The sequence below is a fragment of the Dipteris shenzhenensis genome, chromosome 10, assembly GCF_047967505.1.
Source record: "Dipteris shenzhenensis isolate YYH24624 ecotype China chromosome 10, Dip_SZ_1.0, whole genome shotgun sequence".
In the NCBI taxonomy this organism is placed as follows: domain Eukaryota; kingdom Viridiplantae; phylum Streptophyta; class Polypodiopsida; order Gleicheniales; family Dipteridaceae; genus Dipteris; species Dipteris shenzhenensis.
In genome coordinates, this window is record NC_141605.1 from 9,266,352 (window position 1) to 9,286,397 (window position 20,046).

At 44.7% G+C, this 20,046-nt stretch overlaps 1 protein-coding gene across 1 annotated transcript in view; it reads right to left on the reverse strand.

Annotated features, from left to right (window-relative positions):
• The window catches only part of LOC147897373 (pentatricopeptide repeat-containing protein At3g09040, mitochondrial-like), a 32,202-nt gene extending 20,774 nt beyond the window's left edge, over positions 1 to 11,428 (reverse strand). The window contains exons 1-3 of the mRNA XM_087380499.1: positions 11,177 to 11,428; positions 10,973 to 11,049; positions 7,422 to 10,886 (exon numbers count right to left, since the gene is read on the reverse strand). Coding sequence (XP_087236625.1) covers positions 7,422 to 10,886; positions 10,973 to 11,049; positions 11,177 to 11,333 — 3,699 coding nt within the window. The 5' untranslated portion in view covers positions 11,334 to 11,428. The remainder of the gene's footprint in view (positions 1 to 7,421; positions 10,887 to 10,972; positions 11,050 to 11,176) is intronic.
• Positions 11,429 to 20,046: the final 8,618 nt, after the last annotated feature.

The following is a 20,046-nucleotide window of genomic DNA, read 5'->3' on the forward strand; positions in this document are numbered from 1 at the left end:
TTCGGCCTTTTTTGGCCGTTTTCGGGCCTCCGGATGTCCGATTCCAGCGTTTCCAGTGCCGTTCAATTTCAAAAGGTGCCAGATCGCATTTTGTTGCAAATCCCACTTTTCGGCCTTTTTTGGCCGTTTCCGGGCCTCCGGATGTCCGATTCCAGCGTTTCCAGTGCCGTTCTTGGGGTTTTGGGCCGTTCCGGACGCGTCTGCGGTGTCAGAATCATCAAATTCTGCACAGAAAATAAATTTTTTAAAGATTCAAATCAGATCACCTCATTAATGTGACATGCTTCTACGAACATATAGTACTATTTCCTTTTCTTATTTTCATCTTCTTTTGTTGAATTTTCAACGTTACGTTGGCCCACTCCTAATTGGTTGAGAGCCTATTTTCTCTCTCTTCTAAAAGGCCCCAAAATGAGCTCCCTTTTTTCCTAATGGGGCGCAGAGAAGCTGCGCAAGTTCAGAGACCTGCTTGGTGTGCAGGAATTGGGATTGAGCTCGAGGGGGAGTGTTGAGATATCGAGCTCCACTCGCGATATGCCAGGGTGACTGTTGTGTGCATTTATGTCACCGACTTGTTAGCTGGAGATGCGGTTGGTACACCGCCCATGAATAATAGCTAGATGACAGCTATCCTTATCTACTCTAGTTTGTGGCTCAGTTAGTATGCCACCTTAGTTAGTTGAGTTTGGTTTGAGACCCACATATAGGGTTCTTCTATTTTCTTTGTACTAGAGTTCTTTTGGCTTTCACAACTAAGAAGAGGAAAACTGTTTTCAGCCTCCACCTTTGTGTGTATTCCCCCATTTTGTATGTGAGAAAGCCGCAAGTGAGACTCCTTCCCTCTCTCCCACTATCTTCACAGTACTTTGCCATAGTCACACTTGACTAAAATAATAATATCCAAAGCAAGATATATCAAAAATATAATTTTCGTATTAAGGGCAAGTGCAAGATTGAAGTAAGGGGAACATGGAATAAAATGGGAAGGGGAGGAGTGCTAATTAAGGGGAAAAAGGGGCATTAGAGAGGGAGGGGGCATGGGATTGGGGAGGGGGGGGAAGGGTCATTTATATTATTGTATGGTTCCCAATAGGGATATTATAGTGCTTTATAACTTAGTGATAGGATCATGTGTGTGGAGTAGGAAATCAAGGGTTTGATTCTTTTCTTCACCATTTGGGGGAAGAGATGTGTAACCTTTTCCCCACCCCTCAACATGTAATGTGAATTTCAAAACAAAAAATAAAATCTTCTTAGACAACTTAAAGTATTAATCTATGCTTAGAATAAATTAACCCATGCACAAGCATAGGTTAATTAGCCTCCATGGGCCAAAACAAATATGAGGAGCAAAAATGAGCCAATATGGTGAATCACTGATGCTGAAAAAACAAGGTAGTCTTAACAAGAACTATATTCACACCATTATCCATGGTAGGCCTCTATACTAGTTCAAGCAAGTCAATATAGTAAATCTTTGCTGCTCTAAATAGAAGGTAGGTCTAACAAATAGATGGATATTTAGAATTACAAATTCAAAATTCACACCCCTATCTACTACGAAATCAAAATTCATACCACTACCCATTGTAGTGCCTCTATAATAGTTCAAAGAAAGTGAGTATGTCCACACTATTTTCATGTGTGATATCCTCCTCTCAATATTTTTTATGTACTTGAAAGAGGAAGCACATGAATTGTAAGGGCATGTGGTCGCTTCTTCTTTTTTAAAGACTTAAAAACATTTTGGCTCGTTGACCTCAACTCAACTTTGTTTGGATTTCTTTCTAAACAGACCTCACTTATCTTTCCATCATTCTTCTTTTGTAAGGAAAAAATGATCTATATATTATATCATATCAACAAGTTAAAGTACAGATGTGAAAACCCCGAAAATGAGAATCTGGAAAATTGAACCCGGGCCAGGTGAACCCAAATACACTTGTTCAGGGTTCAAACTTCCACTTTCACTTATTCTGGGTTCTAGATTCCGACTTCCCAATTCACTTGTCCCGCGATCTATCCATCACTCTAGCAAGAGCATTTAGAGGGACACTGGCTCTTGTAGATCCGCTAGCATCACTAACAATCCCCCTATGTGACCAATCTTGGATTTCTTTCTAAACAGACCTCACTTATCTTTCCATCATTCTTCTTTTTGTGAGGAAAAAATGATCTATATATTATATCATATCAACAAGTTAAAGTACAGATGTGAAAACCCCAAAAACGAGAATCTAGAAAATTGAACCCGGCCAGATGAACCCAAATACACTTGTTCAGGGTTCAAACTTCCAGCTTCACTTGTTCTGGGTTCTAGATTCCGGCTTCCCAATTCACTTGTCCCGTGATCTTTCCATCACTCTAGCAAGAGCATTTAGAGGGACACTGGCTCTTGTAGATCCGCTAGCATCACCAACAATCCCCCCATGTGACCAATCTTACTCTATGTCAATGGATGTGTCTCCTGACAGCCAATGCAACCTCGGACATACCCTTCCTCACTTTGAGAGAGATCTAACTTCGCTACATATTTTTCGTTTTGGGAATATGTATACATATATATATATATAATAAACCTAAATATAAGTGTGTGTGTGTGATACTGATAGACCAACCCCTCCTATTGTTGTGGAGATAGGGTGTTAATCTAGGAAAGAAATATTTCACTTTGAAATTGGGGAATTTTGCTGGAGCTTGTTTTTCATGTCACAAGTTTGGACACTTAGCTTCTGAGTGCCCCTCTATCCTTCATCCTCCTCCTCCAGTTGCCATTCCCGAGCCATCTAATAAAGGAGGTCAGAAGACATATGTGGAAAACACAGAAGCCAAAGGGGCAAAGCCTTCAGTTCATACAAGGAGTCAAGCCATTTCAGCTCAAAGTAAGGATAAAGAAAAGAGCCCTTTCAGTGGAAAATAATTCATCTTCTTATGAGGGATGGCAGCATGCCAAGAAGACATGCCTCTCAAACAAAGACCTCTACAATCCTGTAATTGGGATGCTTCTGCTCCTTCTCCTAGTCAACCATCTACCTCTTCTGATAGCCCAATCTTAAAGGCACGAGTAAATGCAGTCAAGAAGGGTATTCCACTTTGTGAAGAAAATGATATTGTCAAGGAATTGGATTTCGAGGGTCAACAAGAACCTGAGGCAATGGCAAAGTCTTGATGCCTCCTTTTCTTTCTGAGATTTATTTATTCCTTGTACATATTTTCATGCATGCTTCTCTTAAATGTGTTTCTTACAATATACAGGGCCTCTACAACCCAAATAAATGGAGGCTCCTTTGGCACTATGTAAATACAACTCATCCAGATGTTGTGTTTGCAAGAGCATAATCAACATTCTTTTGCTGGCCAGCATGGGTTTTTTTCAGGATATGATATATTCTATGCAGGCTCTGATCAATTCTCTGGGGTGTGCATTAGCCAGACCTGATTTACAGCCCTATGTAGCATATAATGATCTTTGTGACACATGGATGATTATCCAATGCATGATCAATGGAGAAATTTTTAAATTTGGTTCCTTGTATGCCTCTCAAACTTCAGCTTGTAGAGCTCGAATGTGGGATTCCATAAAACAATATCCTTGGTCCACTAATGCTATACTTTGTGGTGATTTCAATAATTCTCCTCACTGGAAGGACAATACTACTCATAAATCTCATATGCTTCCCTCTTAAATTCAGCAATGGGAAGATTTGATTTCATCACTTCATGCTACAGATTTATGGACAGCAACTCACCCTTCAGTTTTGGGCTTTACATATCATCATAATGCTTTTACAGAGTATTGGGCCAAGCTTGACAGATTGTATCTTATTCATGCTCAGCAATATGATGATTATACATGTCAAATGTGGACTGACTATTCTCAACAATTGTTTGATCACACTTCTCTTTGGCTAAACTTTTCATTTGGTATGCTATGGATGATATGCAACTCTCTCCAATCAGACACTTGCATGTCAATCAATTATATCTTTCTCATGACTTCTTGTACTCCTCAGGTTGAATTGGCTTGGAGCAAATTTATTGATCTTGTCTCTCCTATTGTTTCTTTGCAAAAAGCTTCATTGTTGGAAATGTCTTTTTTAGATATTGAATTGGATGATGCTCTCAAGCATTTGGGTAAACATAATCCCCTGGTTGGGATGGTCTAACAGTTGAAATTTGTGTTGCCTTTTGGGCTGAATTGAAGGGTCCAATCTTGCAGCTCATTAATGTAGCTTGACAGCATCAAGGTCAAGCTTGTGCCCAAAAAACTCTGTGAGACTATGGCTAACTGGAGACCCATCACTTTGACGCCTGTTATATATAAACTTATTGCCAAAATGTTGGTTCACCGGATAAAGGATGTTCTTCATGATGGTCTTCATCCCAGGCAATATGGTTTTGTTCCAAGAAGGCATATACATGATAATATCTCCAATACTCTCACTGCAATGGAATATGTTAAATATTCAGATCAAGATGTTTTGGTCATGCAGGTGGATGTGGCAAAGGCATTTGATACCGTACAGTGGAATTATGTCTCTCAAACCATGTCCAAACTTGGTTTTGGGCCAAAGCTATTCAATGTCATTTATTGGCTTTATTCTGATTCCATTGCTCAATGCTTTATAGGGAATCATTTGTCTGAATCTTGGACTCTGGGACAGTCAGTCCGATAGGGATGCCCTTTCAGAGCTTTGCTCTATGCTATTGCTTCTCATCCTTTGCTTCTTTATATGGATCACCTGGTTGATACTGGACAGCTTGTGGGTTCCTAGTTCACAGCCTTTTATTGCACAGGCTTATGCAGAGGATTCTTTCTTCATGCCAAAGAATTGTCCTCTAGAGCTTCGCTTATTGATGGATACCCTTTCTGATTTTAATTTGGCAACTGGTCTAAATATTAATTTTCAAAAATCAAAACACTTGCCTCTCAAGCTTTGTGACTGGAATGCTCTTCTTTGGCTAGGTCAAATTGTTCCTCTTGAGCACATAGTAAGGCATTTGGGTTATCCAATTGGCTAGAAAATCAGCAATAAGTAGCAAATGTCTTGGGTATTCAACAAAATTCAAGACAAATTAGAATATTGGAAGATCTCCACTTGGCCTTTGCATGTTCGGCTTCGAATTGACCAGTCCATTGTTTTGGCTTATGTCCAGTTTTACTTGCCTTTACTGCATTGGTCATCTCGAGATCTCTCTTCTTTTACGTCTCAAGCCATGGAGATTTTTTGGAAAACTAAGCTCCATAAAAAAGCTTTGAGGTTGCTCAAAATGGACGTGCTTTGCTCTCAAAAGATGCATGGAGGTTTGAATATTCTAAACATCAAATTTTATGTGTTGGCAAGAAAGGTCACTATGCTTGGGACTTTTTTTCAACAAGTGCAGCCATGGTCTATTATGGTGGCAGTTATGTATGGCCAGATGCGCACAAATGCTTATGGACATTGGCTCATTGATCCATGGAAAGTAGTACTTGGCAAGTTTCAAGACAAAAGACCTGGTTGTCCATTTTCTACTGCCTTGATTCAGACTTAGAAGCAGGTGCTCTCTCACATCAAATGATTTGCCCATCCTTCTTCTATAGCTTCATCTCTTCGATTGGAAAGCCTTGACTGAAGTGTTATTTTTTACTCTCCTCTTGTTGTACAACAACCAATCAAGGCTTACAATCTCATGAAGTTGGGCATTCGGTTCATTGATGATGTGGTGGATATTCATGAGCATAATGTCTCTTTTTTTATAGCTTGTCAACAATACAATCTTTGGATGCATCAGACCCATATGGAAAGTTATTGCAGATCTCTTACTCCCTTTTGTTCCGATTCCACCATTGGCAATAAGAGACAGGCTTCAAAATTGGCATCTTCAAAGTACAGGCTTATCCTCTCAACCTTTGCATTTACTGACTTTTATAGATTGATTTTACCTCCTCCATGGATTGCTCATCATGCCAATTCTCTTGGCATCTAAATAAGTCTTTATCTTAGTGAAAAGCAAACTTGAAATTAATATGAAAGCTGAAAATGCCATTAAAACAGAGACTCTTTTTTTGGAGATGCATTGTTGGTATTTTTCCAGTGGGAGTGAAATTGGCTCGAAGAAGGATTGCCTCTCCTCTTTGTCCAAGATGTCATCATGCTCCTAAGAGTATTCAACACTTATTATTATTTTGTTCATATTCAGGAGACCTTCTAGACAGGATCACCTATTTTTTACCTCTTAGATTTCCGAGACACAAGTTCTCAAGGTTTTTCTGGATGTTTGGTAGATTACCAGCTCCTTTGTCCTGGTACTCTCTTTTCTTCCATTGGATCACATACTGGGCATTGTGGACACTCTGGCTTCAACGAAATCATGCATTTGTGAATTCATCTCTTCAGCACCCTTATGAGTTCTTCCGAGCCTCATTGCGGCAATCCTTATATGATGCCTTGCATGAGGAGGATTTGGATGTCTCTTGCATTGAACTTTTCTTTTACTGTTTCTAAAGAATAAAGGCATTGGCTCTTTTTTGGAGCCCTGCCCTGTTGTAAAATGGTTCTTTCATAATATAATGTTCTTAGTTTCATGGAAAAAAAATGTGTGTGTGTGTGTGTGCATCCTACAAATTTTTGTTTTGGGAATATATATACATATATATAAAATAAACCTAAATATAAGTGTGTGTGTGTGTGTGTGTGTACACACACACACACACACACTTATATTTACGCTTATTATATACAATGGGTTCATAGCATGGCATAACAGATTGTCCGTGTGCAATCTCATGGACCACACGTCGGAACAAGGCACATGGGGTGAGGTTCTTCACAGCAGTGTGGAAATTTAAATGTCTTTCCTACTGTCAGTCCCCCAACTCTTTCCTAGCTTCTTCCATGTTTTTTATTCACTCCCATGATCTCGACCTTCTTCTCTTCCTCCTGCATGTGAGCATCTGCATAGATGTTACACATCAAGACATAAGATGCCGCATCCTTTTCATCCACTTGAACTGCATGTTCAAAGGCCAGCCTTCCAAGCTCCACATTACCCCACTTTTGACAAGCACCCAACACTGTATGCCACGCCACAAGATTAGGATGGAAAGGCATCTTTTTCACCATTGCTACTGCCTCATCTAATTGCCCTGCACGGCCAAAGAGATCAACCATGCCAATGTGATGCTCAATAGTTGGAGTGATGCCATAGTCTCTACTCATGGCCTCGAAGTAATTCTTGCCCTCATCCACTAGACCCGTGTGACTGCATACATTGAGAATGACACAGAATGTGACCCCATTTGGTTGTATTCCTTCTCCTCTCATTCTCTCAAGCATATGGAAAACCATTTCACATTCTCCATGCTGGGCATATCCTGCGATCAGTGCAGTCCATGAAACCTCGTTTCGAACTAGCAGCTTGTCAACCACTTCCCATGCTTCTGCAAGCAAGCCACATTTGGCATACATATCCACCAAGGTGTTGCCAACAATAAGCTCTCTCTCCAGCCCTTTTCTGGCTATCTCAGCATGCATTTCATGGCCCTTTTCTATTGCTCCTGTGCTGCCACAAGCTTTGAAGCTGCCAACAAATGTGAAGGCATCTGGAGAGAGACCCTCCAAATGCATCTGTTCGAGGCAGTTGAGTGCTTCATAACCAAGCCCATGCTCGGCATATCCTGTGATCAGTGCATTCCATGAGACCTCATCTCGAACTAGCAACTTGTCAAACACTTCCCGTGCTTCGGCCAGTGAGCCACATTTGGCATACATATCAACCAACGTGTTACCAACACCGAGATCTCTTTCCAACCCCTTTCTGACTATATCGGTGTGCACCTCTCGGCCCTTATCTATCATCCCTGTGCTGCCACAACCTTTCAAGCTGCAAATGAATGTGACAACATCTGGAGAGACGCCCTCCAATTGCATCTGTTTCAGACACATGAGCACTTCCTCACCAAGCCCATGCTCAGCATATCCTGCCATGAGTGTCGTCCACGAGACTACATTTTGAACTGGCAGCACTCCGAATGTTTCCTGTGCTTCTGCAAGCAAGCCACATTTGGCATACATATCCACGAGAGCGCTGCCAACAACAAGATCTCTTTCCAGCCCCTTTCTGGCTATCTCATCATGTATTTCTTGGCCCTTGTCCATGGCTCTTATACTTCCACAAGCTTTCAAGCTGCAAACAAATGTGACTGTATCTGGAGAGAGACCCTTGACTTGCATCTGTTCGAAACAGTTGAGAGCTGCCTCACCAAGCCCATGCTCAGCATATCCTCCAATCAGTGCATTCCACGTGACCACAGCCTGACCTGGCAGCTTGCCAAATGCTTCTCGTGCTTCTGCAAGCAAGCCACATTTGGCATACATACTCACCATGCTGTTGCCAGTAACAAGATCACTTTCCAGCCCCTTTCTGGCTATCTCAGCATGTATTTCCCGGCCCTTGTCCATGGCTCTTATGCTGCCACAAGCTTTCAAGCTGCAAACAAATGTGACAGCATCTGGAGAGAGACCCTCCAGTTGCATGTGTTTGAGACAGTTGAGTGCTTCCTCACCAAGCCCATGCTCAGCATATCCTGCAATCAGTGCATTCCACGAGACCTCATCCCGAACTGACAGCTTGTCAAACGCTTCCCGTGCTTCTGCAAGCGAGCCACATTTGGCATACATATCCACCAAGGTGTTGCCAAGAACAAGATCTCCTTCCAGTCCCTTTCTGGCTATTGCAGCGTGCATTTCTCGGCCTTTGTCTATCCCTCCTATGCTGCCACAAGCTTTCAAGCTGCAAACAAATGTGACAACATTTGGAGAGAGATCCTCTAATTGCATCTGCTCAAGACAGGTGAGCGCTTCCTCACCAAGCCCATGCTCAGCATATCCTGCAATCAGTGCGTTCCACAAGACTGTGTTTCGAACTGGCAGCTTCTCAAACACTTCCCCTGCTTCTGCAAGCAAGCCACATTTGGCATACATATCCAGCAAGGTGCTGCCAACAACAGGATCTCTTTCCAGCCCCTTTCTGGCTAACTCAGCATGCATATCTCGGCCCTTGTCTATCGCTCCAATGCTGCCACAAGCTTTCAAGCTGCAGACAAATGTGACAGCATTTGGAGAGAGACCCTCCAGTTGCATCTGTTCAAGACAGCTGAGTGCTTCCTCACCAAGCCCATGCTCGGCATATCCTCCAATCAGCGTTGTCCACGAGACCTCATCTCGAACTGGCAACTTGTCAAACACTTCCCATGCTTCTGCAAGTGAGCCACATTTGGCATACATGTCCAGCAAGGCGCTGTCAACAAAGACATCTGTTTCCAGTACCTTTCTGGATATCTCTGCGTGCATGTCTCGGCCTTTGTGTATCGCTCCTATGCTGCCACAAGCTTTCAAGCTGCAAACAAAAGTGACAGCGTTTGGAGAGAGACCGACCAGTTGCATCTGTTCAAGACAGTTGAGCGCTTCCTCACCAAGCCCATGCTTGGCATACCCTGCAATCAGTGCAGTCCACGTTACCTCATCTTGAACTGGCAGTTTGTCAAACGCATCCTGTGCTTCTGCAAGCGAACCACATTTGGCATACATATCCACCAAGGTGCTGCCAACAACATGATCTCTTTCCAGCCCCTTCCTGGCTATCTCAGTGTGCATTTCTCGCCCCTTCTCCATGGCACCTATGCTGCCACAAGCTTGCAAGCTGCAAACAAATGTGACCGCATCTGGAGAGAGACCCTCCAGTTGCATCTGTTCGAGACAGTTGAGCGCTTCCTCACCAAGCCCATGCTGGGTGTATCCTGCCACGAGTGCAGTCCAAGAGACTATGTTTCGAACTGGCAGCATGTCAAACGCTTGTCGTGCTTCCACAAGCGAGCCACATTTGGCATACATATCCACCAAGGAGCTGCCAATAACAAGATCTCTTTCTAGCCCCATCCTAACTATTTCCACGTGCATTTCTCGGCCCTTGTCCACAGCTCTTATGCTGCTACAAGCTTTCAAGCTGCAAACAAATGTCACAGCGTTTGGAGACAGACCCTCCACTTGCATCTGTTCAAAACAATCAAGCGCTTCTTCACCAAGCCCATGCTGGGCATAACCTGCGATCAGTGCATTCCATGAGACCCCATTTCGAACTGGCAGCTTGTCAAATGCTTCCCGTGCTTCTGCAAGCGAGCCACATTTGGTATACATACCCACCAAGGTGTTGCCAGCAACTATATCTTTTTCCAGCCCCTTTCTGGCTATCTCAGCGTGTATTTCTCGGCCTCTACATGCATCTTTCAGCCTAGCACAAGCCTTCAGTACGATGAGGAAGGTATACTTGCTAGGGTGTACAGAATCCTCTTGCATTTTGTGGTAGAGGTTGAGGGCATGTTTTGAATCTCCAAATTCAATATAACCCCCAATGAGAGAAGTCCAAGAATACTCATTCCGATCAACTAGCTTGTTAAAAGCCTCTTGAGCATCGCATATGCTTCCAGCTTGCACGAACATTGGGACAATATAGTTCCCAAAAGAGCTATGATCTTCCAACCCATTTTTGCACAGATAGGCATAGAAGCGCTTGGTACAAGCTAGATTTTTCTTTGTCCTGCACTTATGCAAGGTGCATGTAAGGGTCTGAGCTGAAGGCGGCTGGGGCATTCGTTCCATAGACGTGAGTGCCTCCTCTAAGCTGCGAGTATGACTCTCCTCACTCAATTCGTGCACTTTAGATATATTGAGCTTTACTCCAGCCGTGCTACACTCATCTACCAAGGCACGCTCTTGGGCCTGACCAATGGATGCTTTGGAGTTTTTCTCTAGCATGTCGTTAACCCAACCTGGATTATACCAGCCGTCTATCCATAGAGACTCCTTGGCAATCTTATGCTTGCAATATGGGGATGTGTGGTTTTTCTGTTGTTAAGATTGACAAAAGATTCGTGAGACTATTCCCCTTTTAACAGATTTACATATTCAAATCATGCAGTCCAAACGCTTACTTTGCATTCTCGGTTGCCCCACCATGGAGGGGTCTCCGTGAAGTACGCCTTCCACAAGCGATCGGTCCCTGAGTTACCTGCTACCACGAAAGCCAATCGCCAGAAACGGGTGTCGCCATCAAAAATACATTTTCCCAAATCGATAAAAGTAAGGGCAGGAAGGGCGGGTGTGAGGGAGAAAAAGACGGTTGAGAAAGTCAGTACCTAAACGGTATTGCTGTAAAACTGCTGCACTATCCTCGGGAGAAGCCATGGGAGAGTGAGGGCTTGATTGAGCTACCAATCTGTACGAGAGTGGATCGCCGGTACGAAAAAAGTCCTGGCCGTGGCGCTGAGTCCCCATATATATATTCATCATCATAACTGGTGGAACACTCGGAGGCTAGGGGAGGCATGACTCGAAATTCTATTTTGGCTATTGCCCACTCGAGAATTATTGGGCTCGGTTCACACTACGGCTTCTTGTCTACACATGCTTACACATGTAAACTAGAGTGCTTGTCCAGCTGGGCTCTTGATGAATACTTCTCTCTTGTTGAGGTTCACATGAGTCACGTTGTCAGAAATGATGCAGAAGATTGATGTTCAATTGCATGCAACCTTTTTTAGAGATGTTGTTCATGTCGACAGTAAAACGTAGTTTTTCTTTTCGGAGAAAGACAAATTCCTATTCTTTGCATTGTAAGCAAATCTATTGTCATTCCACTTCGAGCGAACGACGAGGAGATGTATTTCAGAAATGTATAAATAATAAATCAAAACGAAATTGAGCCAGAAGCATGCAAGTGTGACAGGAAAAATCCAAACCCAAAGCTGCATTGCATGTACGACAAAAGTTCCAAGACCATTTGCAACTTCATTGGTTCCCTTTTTTCGAAGGCACAAATGTTTATTTTTTGGGTCAAATTATGTTCCTACGCTTTAGGAAATAGTACTTCCGCGCTCTGGCCGGATGGCCCTCGAGCGTGTTGTAACCTAATGGACCTACTGTGTTGTGGCTCCTTATGTAGTACTGCTCTAAAGTTCGTGCTTTGTCTACGGTGTCTGTTGTTTCCAAAACTTTGATTTCGAAATTTTCTTCAAAGGGCTTGTAACGTTGCAAGTCCTCTTTCATTTTCGCCGGTGGTTTTTTATTGTGCTGTTTGATCCTCCGCGGCAGGTCCGTCGTGCTCCCTATGTACTTTCTGTTGTTGGGCTTGCACGTGATGCAGTAGACGACGAGGCTCGCGCGATTCCCTTGCGCGGGCGCTTCAGTGGAGGCTCCTCCTTCATCTCGAGGCTCGCGTCTTTCAATGTCGTACCTGCGTAAACATTGACAATTACGTTAGTCATCGAGGTTTTCGGTCTTTTTTTTTCATTTGACGTCCATGAAAGAATGCATTTATTTACTTGCCCTGGTTTTTCTCTGTTGCCGTGAAAGGATCGTTTCCAATACCGAAACGCTCCTCGTATAAGTCCCTGTCGAAAATATACGTTAGCTTCTCCATTGTCGTCACCGGGTGCGTCGCGTCGTGCGTCCCTCCAAATTGTTCCATGAATTGTTCGAGTATAGCCGTTGCTTGATCGCGCGTCGTGTCCCTCAGCAACTCCAAGGATACGTTGTACCCGTAATGCAGCAGCTCGCATGTATACGCTGTGATCCCTTTCGTCTTCGTGTCTAGTAGCTTCTGCCCCTCCAAACTTTCCATCATCCTATCGGTCTCATCGAACTCAATGTCAAGCTCGACAAGGATCTCTTTGAGGAGTCCTGCAGGAGAAGTGCAATCGATGATGAGTTTTGTTGTTCTTGCAACTCGTTAATTCTTTTTCTCAATTGTTGTGTTTTTTTTAAATTTTCGGAAGCATTACGCACCATTTGCGAATCTCAAGCCTCCCGGCTCTCTTTTAGCTGGCAAACGCCTATTGCAATTGTCAATGAAGTCGCGTAGTTCTGCATACGTGTTGAAGCTGTTGATGTAAGCTCCCGGACGTTCTCCTGCATTGTTTGCTAGCCGGAATTGCTTTGTGGTTAGGAAGAACCTCCTCTTTGCTGGTGGAGGTTTTGTTGCCTTCGCGTTGCTTTTGTATAGCGCAAATAGCTGCTTGCAGGCACGACTTATTACACCGTCTTTTCAAACGAGCTGTCTTTTTAAATCTTCAAGAAAAAAAGATTCTTTCACGCTGGTGGAATTTACCTTGTCTGCGTCCATGTCTTATGCTGCAATGTCCCGAGCTTTATGATTCTCTGCACCTGTTCTTGACAACAGACAAGATATTAAAACCATTTTCCTTGCACGCATGTTTGACGCAACATATTCATGACTTGCCTCTGCCTTTTTCAATCTCTGGTAGTGAATACCTTTATGCGCGTGGTTGTGTTGTCGGCTGTGAGAACTCTCGTGGAATTGGTCTAAATATGTCTGGATGTGGGCAATGTAGTATGCGCAGCCTCGTTCTCTCAGTCACTCTGGACAACATCACGTATGCCAGGCCAGGGGCAAACACTCCTCGGAATATGAGCAGCGCTTTGTTGGATATGGTTGCGCCTTGGGATTTGTGTCCCGTGATAGCGTATGCTAGGGTCAGTGGAAATGTGGACTTGTGGAACCATTTTCCATTTATTGCCTTTCGCTGATGCTTCGAGCGTCGTAATGTGAGCACGGCCGCTGTTGTGTCCACGACGACAGTGATACCGTTGATTTCCCCCCTGCTAGTTGCATTGATGCTCTTGATTTTGCACATTGCTCCATTTGCGGCACCTATTGCGAGGTCGATGTTTTCCGTTATCATTGCCTTCGCCCCCACGCAAATTTTTCCTATCTCGTTGAAGCTTTTGTCCTCCAACCATTCTTTGAGAGCTGGTTCGCTCGCGGCGTTACTGTGTATTTGAACATGCACAATCGTCTCGGGAGTGTTGAATTTCTCCACAAGCTCATCGTTGAAGGTAGCGACATCGACTCTGTGTGTGCAAATGATGGTTGTTTCGGCATCGATGAAGTGGCATGCACCTTCCTTGTCGACAATGCACTGTCCCAAACAGTCGAAAATCTCGTCAGTTGTGGGCATCCTGAGTCTTATGGTATGCAAGAATGCCAAGAACGGCATGTCTCGTGCATGTCGCACCGAGAATTGCATGTGGTACATTTTCGCTGCAGGCCAGTGCGCGGAGGACGTGATGTGGCACGGCTCGCAGAGATCCTCGCGGTGTTTGCAGACTGGCGGTAATTGTGCCAGGTCTCCAAAAATTATCAGCATTTTGTGTCTGAATGGCTCATGCAATGTGCCATTCGTGACATTGACGATTTGTCTTACCACGAGATCGAAAGTCATCCTTGTTAGCATGGACATCTCGTCAATGATGATCGCGTTGGCTTCCTTGATTGCGAGGTGTCGTTCATCCGTCTCATGGATGTTCAGTGTGGGTATTGACTGCTGCGCACAGGGATCTTGAATTGGTAGTGTACAGTGGTTGCAATCCCGCTCAGCCGCGTCGCAGCCGCCCCTGTTGATGCACAGAGTATTGCCGTTTTGTTTTGCGCTACCAGATGCGAAACATAGTATCGTATCAAGAAGCTTTTGCCGCTACCTGGTGTTCCACAGACAACGTGTAGCCCCGAGCTTGTTGAAGCCAAGCTTTCGAAGACTCTTTGTTGTTCTACTGTCAATGCGGCATTGGCGACGGTGCGAAACTCGGCCATTTTTTGCAACATCCTCGCGCGTGTTGGCCCTTCGACGGTTTGCTGGTCGATGTTAGGCGCTTCTCGGATGATCGCAACCTTTTGCAATATCATATTGATCAACTGGTCCGTGTGGTCAGTCGCTAGCAAGTTCCTTTGCGTGTATTCGGTCACATACATCTCGAGGTCCTCGTTGCTCAATATGAGGCCGTGCATTTGGCATTCGACAAAGTAGGATCCAGCTGTGTTGGCAGGTGATATGAGCTCCGTTTCATTCCTGAAGCTGAGTTTTCGCAAGAGCACGTTGTAAAAGTATCCCTCTGGTTGATGTCCAGGGTGGTAGTCAGTGAATCTGACTACTCGCTCACATTTTGCGATCCTGTTGCCGAAGAGGTCAAGACCGACCGTTCCACGTTGCGTTTCCTTGGGCTTTCGTATCACATATTGCCTATGGTACTCGTAGAACGTGCTCTCCTCGATGACGCTCGGTCTCCCGCAGTATATGTCGACCGGGTGCAGGGTGACGTTGTTGTTTCGCGAGACGATGCGTTGTCTTAGAGATGGTGGCGAGGAGTCGACATAGTGAACGGTCTCGCTCCTTGTGATTATTGGTATCTGCATGCAGTTTAGCGTGGCCTCTGTTGGAGAGGTTGGTTTTGATAGGAGGCTCGCGGCGATGAGTTTCAGCTTTACTTCGTCGAGATGTTGCAATCCCAAACGTGAGGCGTCTTCTGAACGGATGTTCAGTTTGCCCATTGGTTCAGATTTCATCGCGTACTTGAGGAGGTAGTGAGAGATTGAAGAGTTTGTCACCCGCTGTATGTTCATGTGCGCACCCCACAACAGTAACACGGAAGGGTGGTAGGGGACGACGTTTCGGTGCGCATGTCCCGGCCGGTAATACAACCAACGTTGCGTCAGAGGGTCGAGGATGGGTTCATATTCTGGCTGTGTTGCGAAAGGGAAGCCGTGCTTGCAACTGTGGTGTGACGGTCCGACATAGCACGCTTTCCTGCATACGTGCGATTGCTTTCTGAGAACTAGTTCTCGCAGCCTTGTGTTTCGAGGATCCAGGGCCTCGTCCCTGGGGACGTAAGCTGCAATCTCATTTGCAATTCGCCGACGATCATCATGGTGGACCCACAATATGACATGGGCGTGTAGGGAGCCCCTGTTTTGTATCTCATAACGAACGACATGGTGTTGTATTCGGCCAAGCAGACCGTCGGATGAAAGCAAATGCTTGCGCATGAACATGTGGAAGCGTGCGTGGAAAAGTGCCACGCATTCAACAGGACAGTCCTTCCAAGTGAATTGCGCATTATAATGCGTTGCGATGCTCTCGATCACATTAATTTCTTGCCACCGTGTATCGGTGACCTCGTCTGCAGTGAATGTCAGAAAGAAATCTGGGAGGCCCCAAGCATCGACCATCGTTATGAGGTCCTTCAGTTGCCGTCGATGCCACGATGGGGACCCCGGCATTGTTGATGGCATGCTGTAGCGAAGCACGTGTCTCATTGCGTCTTCATCGGTCGTGGCAGGGTTGGCTTTCCTATATTGGTCGATGTCTCGTTGCAAGCATGTAGAGTTGCTTGAATTGGCAATCATCACTGCCTGTTTTAACTGGAACATGATCAACAGGTACGGCTTGTAGAGCGTGTAGATAGAGAATAAGGTGCATATTCTCATTTTCACATAGTTGCTGAACTGTATGCAGCCATCATAGTAGCCCCGTCCGAAAGGGAACAGGAATGGGAACACTGCTGACTCCATGGTTATGTCAACGCACGCACTGCCAGCTGCTGCTACTCCGTCGACGTGGAATAAAGCGACCCTCTCTGAAAGCATTTCTGTACCCCGTAGCTGTATGGAGGCAAACTCATGCTTGTCCCTTGCATCAAAGGCGCGACGGTTCGCGGGGTCCACCATGTTTTGCAAAAGCAGGAGCTCAGGCTGAGATTCCGCTATTGACATTAACTCGAAGGGAGCTGTCTCATCGTGTAGTTCCAAGATACCTGCAATGGTTTGAGGACTCAAGATGCACATACCCATCTTGATGTCCGCACGCTCTGCTAAAGAATTGTACTTGCGCAATATTGGATTGTTCTCGATGTTGTATGCGAGCACACCTGACAGCTCGTTCGTCACGATTTCTTGAGCCGAGCTTAGTGGGACGTTTCGCCAAGATATCAGAGGATTGTCTAGAAGTGACCTTCGATCGAGTGTGCCACGAGCAATCGCATTTGCAGTCGTGGTAACTGAAATGGATACATCTATGATGCTTAGCAGTTGCGTGTGGAGGTGGTTTGTTTTAAGCAACTGCCGAGAGTACTGTGGCATCAACCGCACAATGTATCTGCTCCGCTGGGCATCTCGTGTGCAGCTTTGGCATTTCCAGTAAGTCACTTGCATGCCCATATTCTCGCAGGCATCCAAAAGTATCATGTTTCCGAGTGCGGCTGTGTGGCTTGAGATCCCTATGCCTTGCGAAGAAACGATCCTTTGGTTTGCAGACACTAGCGTGGTTATGCCACAGACACCGCAGATTTGAAGGCTAGAGAAAATAGCCGCGCAATTACTAACCCATTGCTTGTATCTATCTGCGATGGTCAACCACGATGACGTAGCTGGCCTCAAGGACATCTTTCTTGATGTTATATCAACTTGAATAGCTCGATCTCTGGCTGCTCTGAGCGTTGACGAATGGTCATGTTCGAAGGAGTTTCCGGTGGTCATTTCTACATCGTGACATGAATCGATGTCTTATGTTCGGGTTTAAACACCTACATGGATTAATAATAAAAACCATCCGAAACTTTGCTACAATTTCACTCACGTGGTTTTGTCTAAACGCAACAGGAAAAACAAAATGGACTGAACCTCTATCTTTAGAATGTGAAAGAATTGATAAAATAAATTGAATCAAGCATGCTACAATTTCACTCACGTGGTTTTGTCTAAACGCAACAGGAAAAACAAAATGGACTGAACCTCTATCTTTAGAAGGTGAAAGAATTGATAAAATAAATTGAATCAAGCAAATACATTTTGTTGTGCGTACCTTTAGGAGAAGACACTCGTTTGGAGGCTGCAAACATCTCGAAAACAGAAGTGTTGCAGACATGATTAGTATGTTGGTCGAACCAAGCAAATGTAATGTTCCCTTGCGGAAACAGAATGTGCGAAGAAGTGTGCGTGCTCAAGATGAGGAGTTAAAAAAAAAAAAACCATACGTAATGTATGGTGGAGAGCCGGCACATGTCTCTCCAAAAATTATATATCATAGGGGAACGTGCCATCCCCCCGTTTCGAATAGTCACCTCCAGTGTTGGAGGTGTAGCGCATTAATGCGGACCAGAGCAGCAGACGGTGCAGAAACATTTCAGAATTGAAATGACCGTACATTGTACTTACGTGGAGTATCCTTTCTGACGTCCACAGCTCGACGACAAGTGGCCTATTTCTTTGCTGGAGTGTTGGAATCTGAAAAACAATCATGATTAGTCAATATGCATTCCTCGTGTTCAGCATGTCTGGATATGTTTGTTAGCATATGTGCAATTGGTCATTCAAATCCTACCACGAAAAACATTCTAGGTGAGCTTTTGCAGATTCCTATCTCGCCTAGAAAGCCAGGCGACTGTCTGGTTGTGGAGTCCCTAACATGCAATCCGTCGTCTTGCAGGTATATACGGGTTGGATACAAAAGGATTGGATTTAACACGATACATGAACGACATTTCATTGCAAGCTTTGACGTGTGGAGGTTTCAAGGAGGCTCCTTGCAAAGAGCTTTCGTACAAACTCCCGTATAGTTTCCACATTTGCTTCATACAATTGCAAGCCTCGCCTTACGTCCCACAGCCACTACTCTCAACCCTGTCTCTTCTCTTCTCTTCTTAGTTCGCAACACTCCCTTATCTCGTAAGAGCAGCAACAATCTTCGCTTAGCCCCTAGCATTCATTCAGATTCAAACACCGTCACCACAGGGATATTGAACCTCTGCTGCATTCACATTCAAACTCGATCACTCAGGAATATTGAGATTGTCTATCTAACAATTCTATGCTTTTCGTGATGACTCTGGCTTTGAATTTGAGCTGTAATTCATGATATTGAAGCTTTTCGTAATGACTCTGGCTTTGAATTTGAGCTGTAATTCATCCAATCAAATACTCCATCAGCTTGGATGAGCTTGTTAAGGAAAGGCCAGATTACGCAACTGTTATGAAGAAGAACTACGTACAAATACCCATCATCTTGCTCAACACTCGGGCAAGTCTTCGTGTTCACAATTCGGCACAAGGAAAATCTAGTCGCCTATCTTCCTGGAGGGATTTTGATTGGATCTTACTGCCCAAGAGATGCTTTTTAGCCCATGCTTCTTGCTACAGTAGGAGCAACACTCGGGCAAGTCTTCGTGTTCACAATTCGGCACAAGGAAAATCTAGTCACCTATCTTCCTGGAGGGATTTTGATTGGATCTTGCTGCCCAGGAGATGCTTTTCAGCCCATGCTTCTTGCTACAGCAGGAGCGCTCATGGCCGCTCAGCCTTGGTGCTTGCCTGCTTTGGAGCTGTAGGCGCAAGTTGCCCAGTCTTTGGAGGAATCGCCTTGCTGTCTACAATACTTTCCTCTCAACCGCTTAGCTGCCTATTGCCTACAGGAATACGTTTATGCTATATATCCTCTGCTCGGGTCTGCCATAGCAGCTGCCTACCTTGTGGGTGCCTCAATTAAGCAAAATGCCTCTTGCTTCTTGCTACAGTAGGAGCGCTCAATTTTTATGCATCGTTCGCTGCCCAGAAGGTCCAAGAAGTGGCTGCTCAGCCTTGGTGCCTGCTTTGGAGCTGTAGGCGCAAGTTGCCCAGCCTTTGGAGGAATCGCCTTGCTGTCTACAATACTTTCCTCTCAACCGCTTAGCTACCTATTGCCTACAGGAGTATGTTTATGCTATATATCCTCTGCTCGAGTCTGCCATACAGCTGCCTACCTTGTGGGTGCCTCAATTAAGCAAAATGCCTCTTACTCCTTCGAATCCAAGTGCACAAGTAAGGGTAGAGAGCTGAAGGCAGTCGGCCGAAATGCACAGAGGCAAGTTATATACTGAAATTCAAACGTGCTCCAGATGAAGGGGATACGCGTAGGTTCAGACAAACAATGACTTAGGGGAGGATGCATGATGTTCATCGTAAAAGATTGAGACAGTACCCAGTAACAGTTACTTGTAACCATCGTAACAATCCGATGGATGACGCTATCATTCAAGTAGCAGCAAGAATCCGAGAGCTGGCTATCAGTCCAGGGAGAGCAAGGGTGGAGGTTGGCAACAGTGAGCGACAATAAGCAAAAAAGCCAAGAGTGTTGCCAGAGATAAGTGGACGCTATTCGCTATTTCCATGCTTGACGGGAGG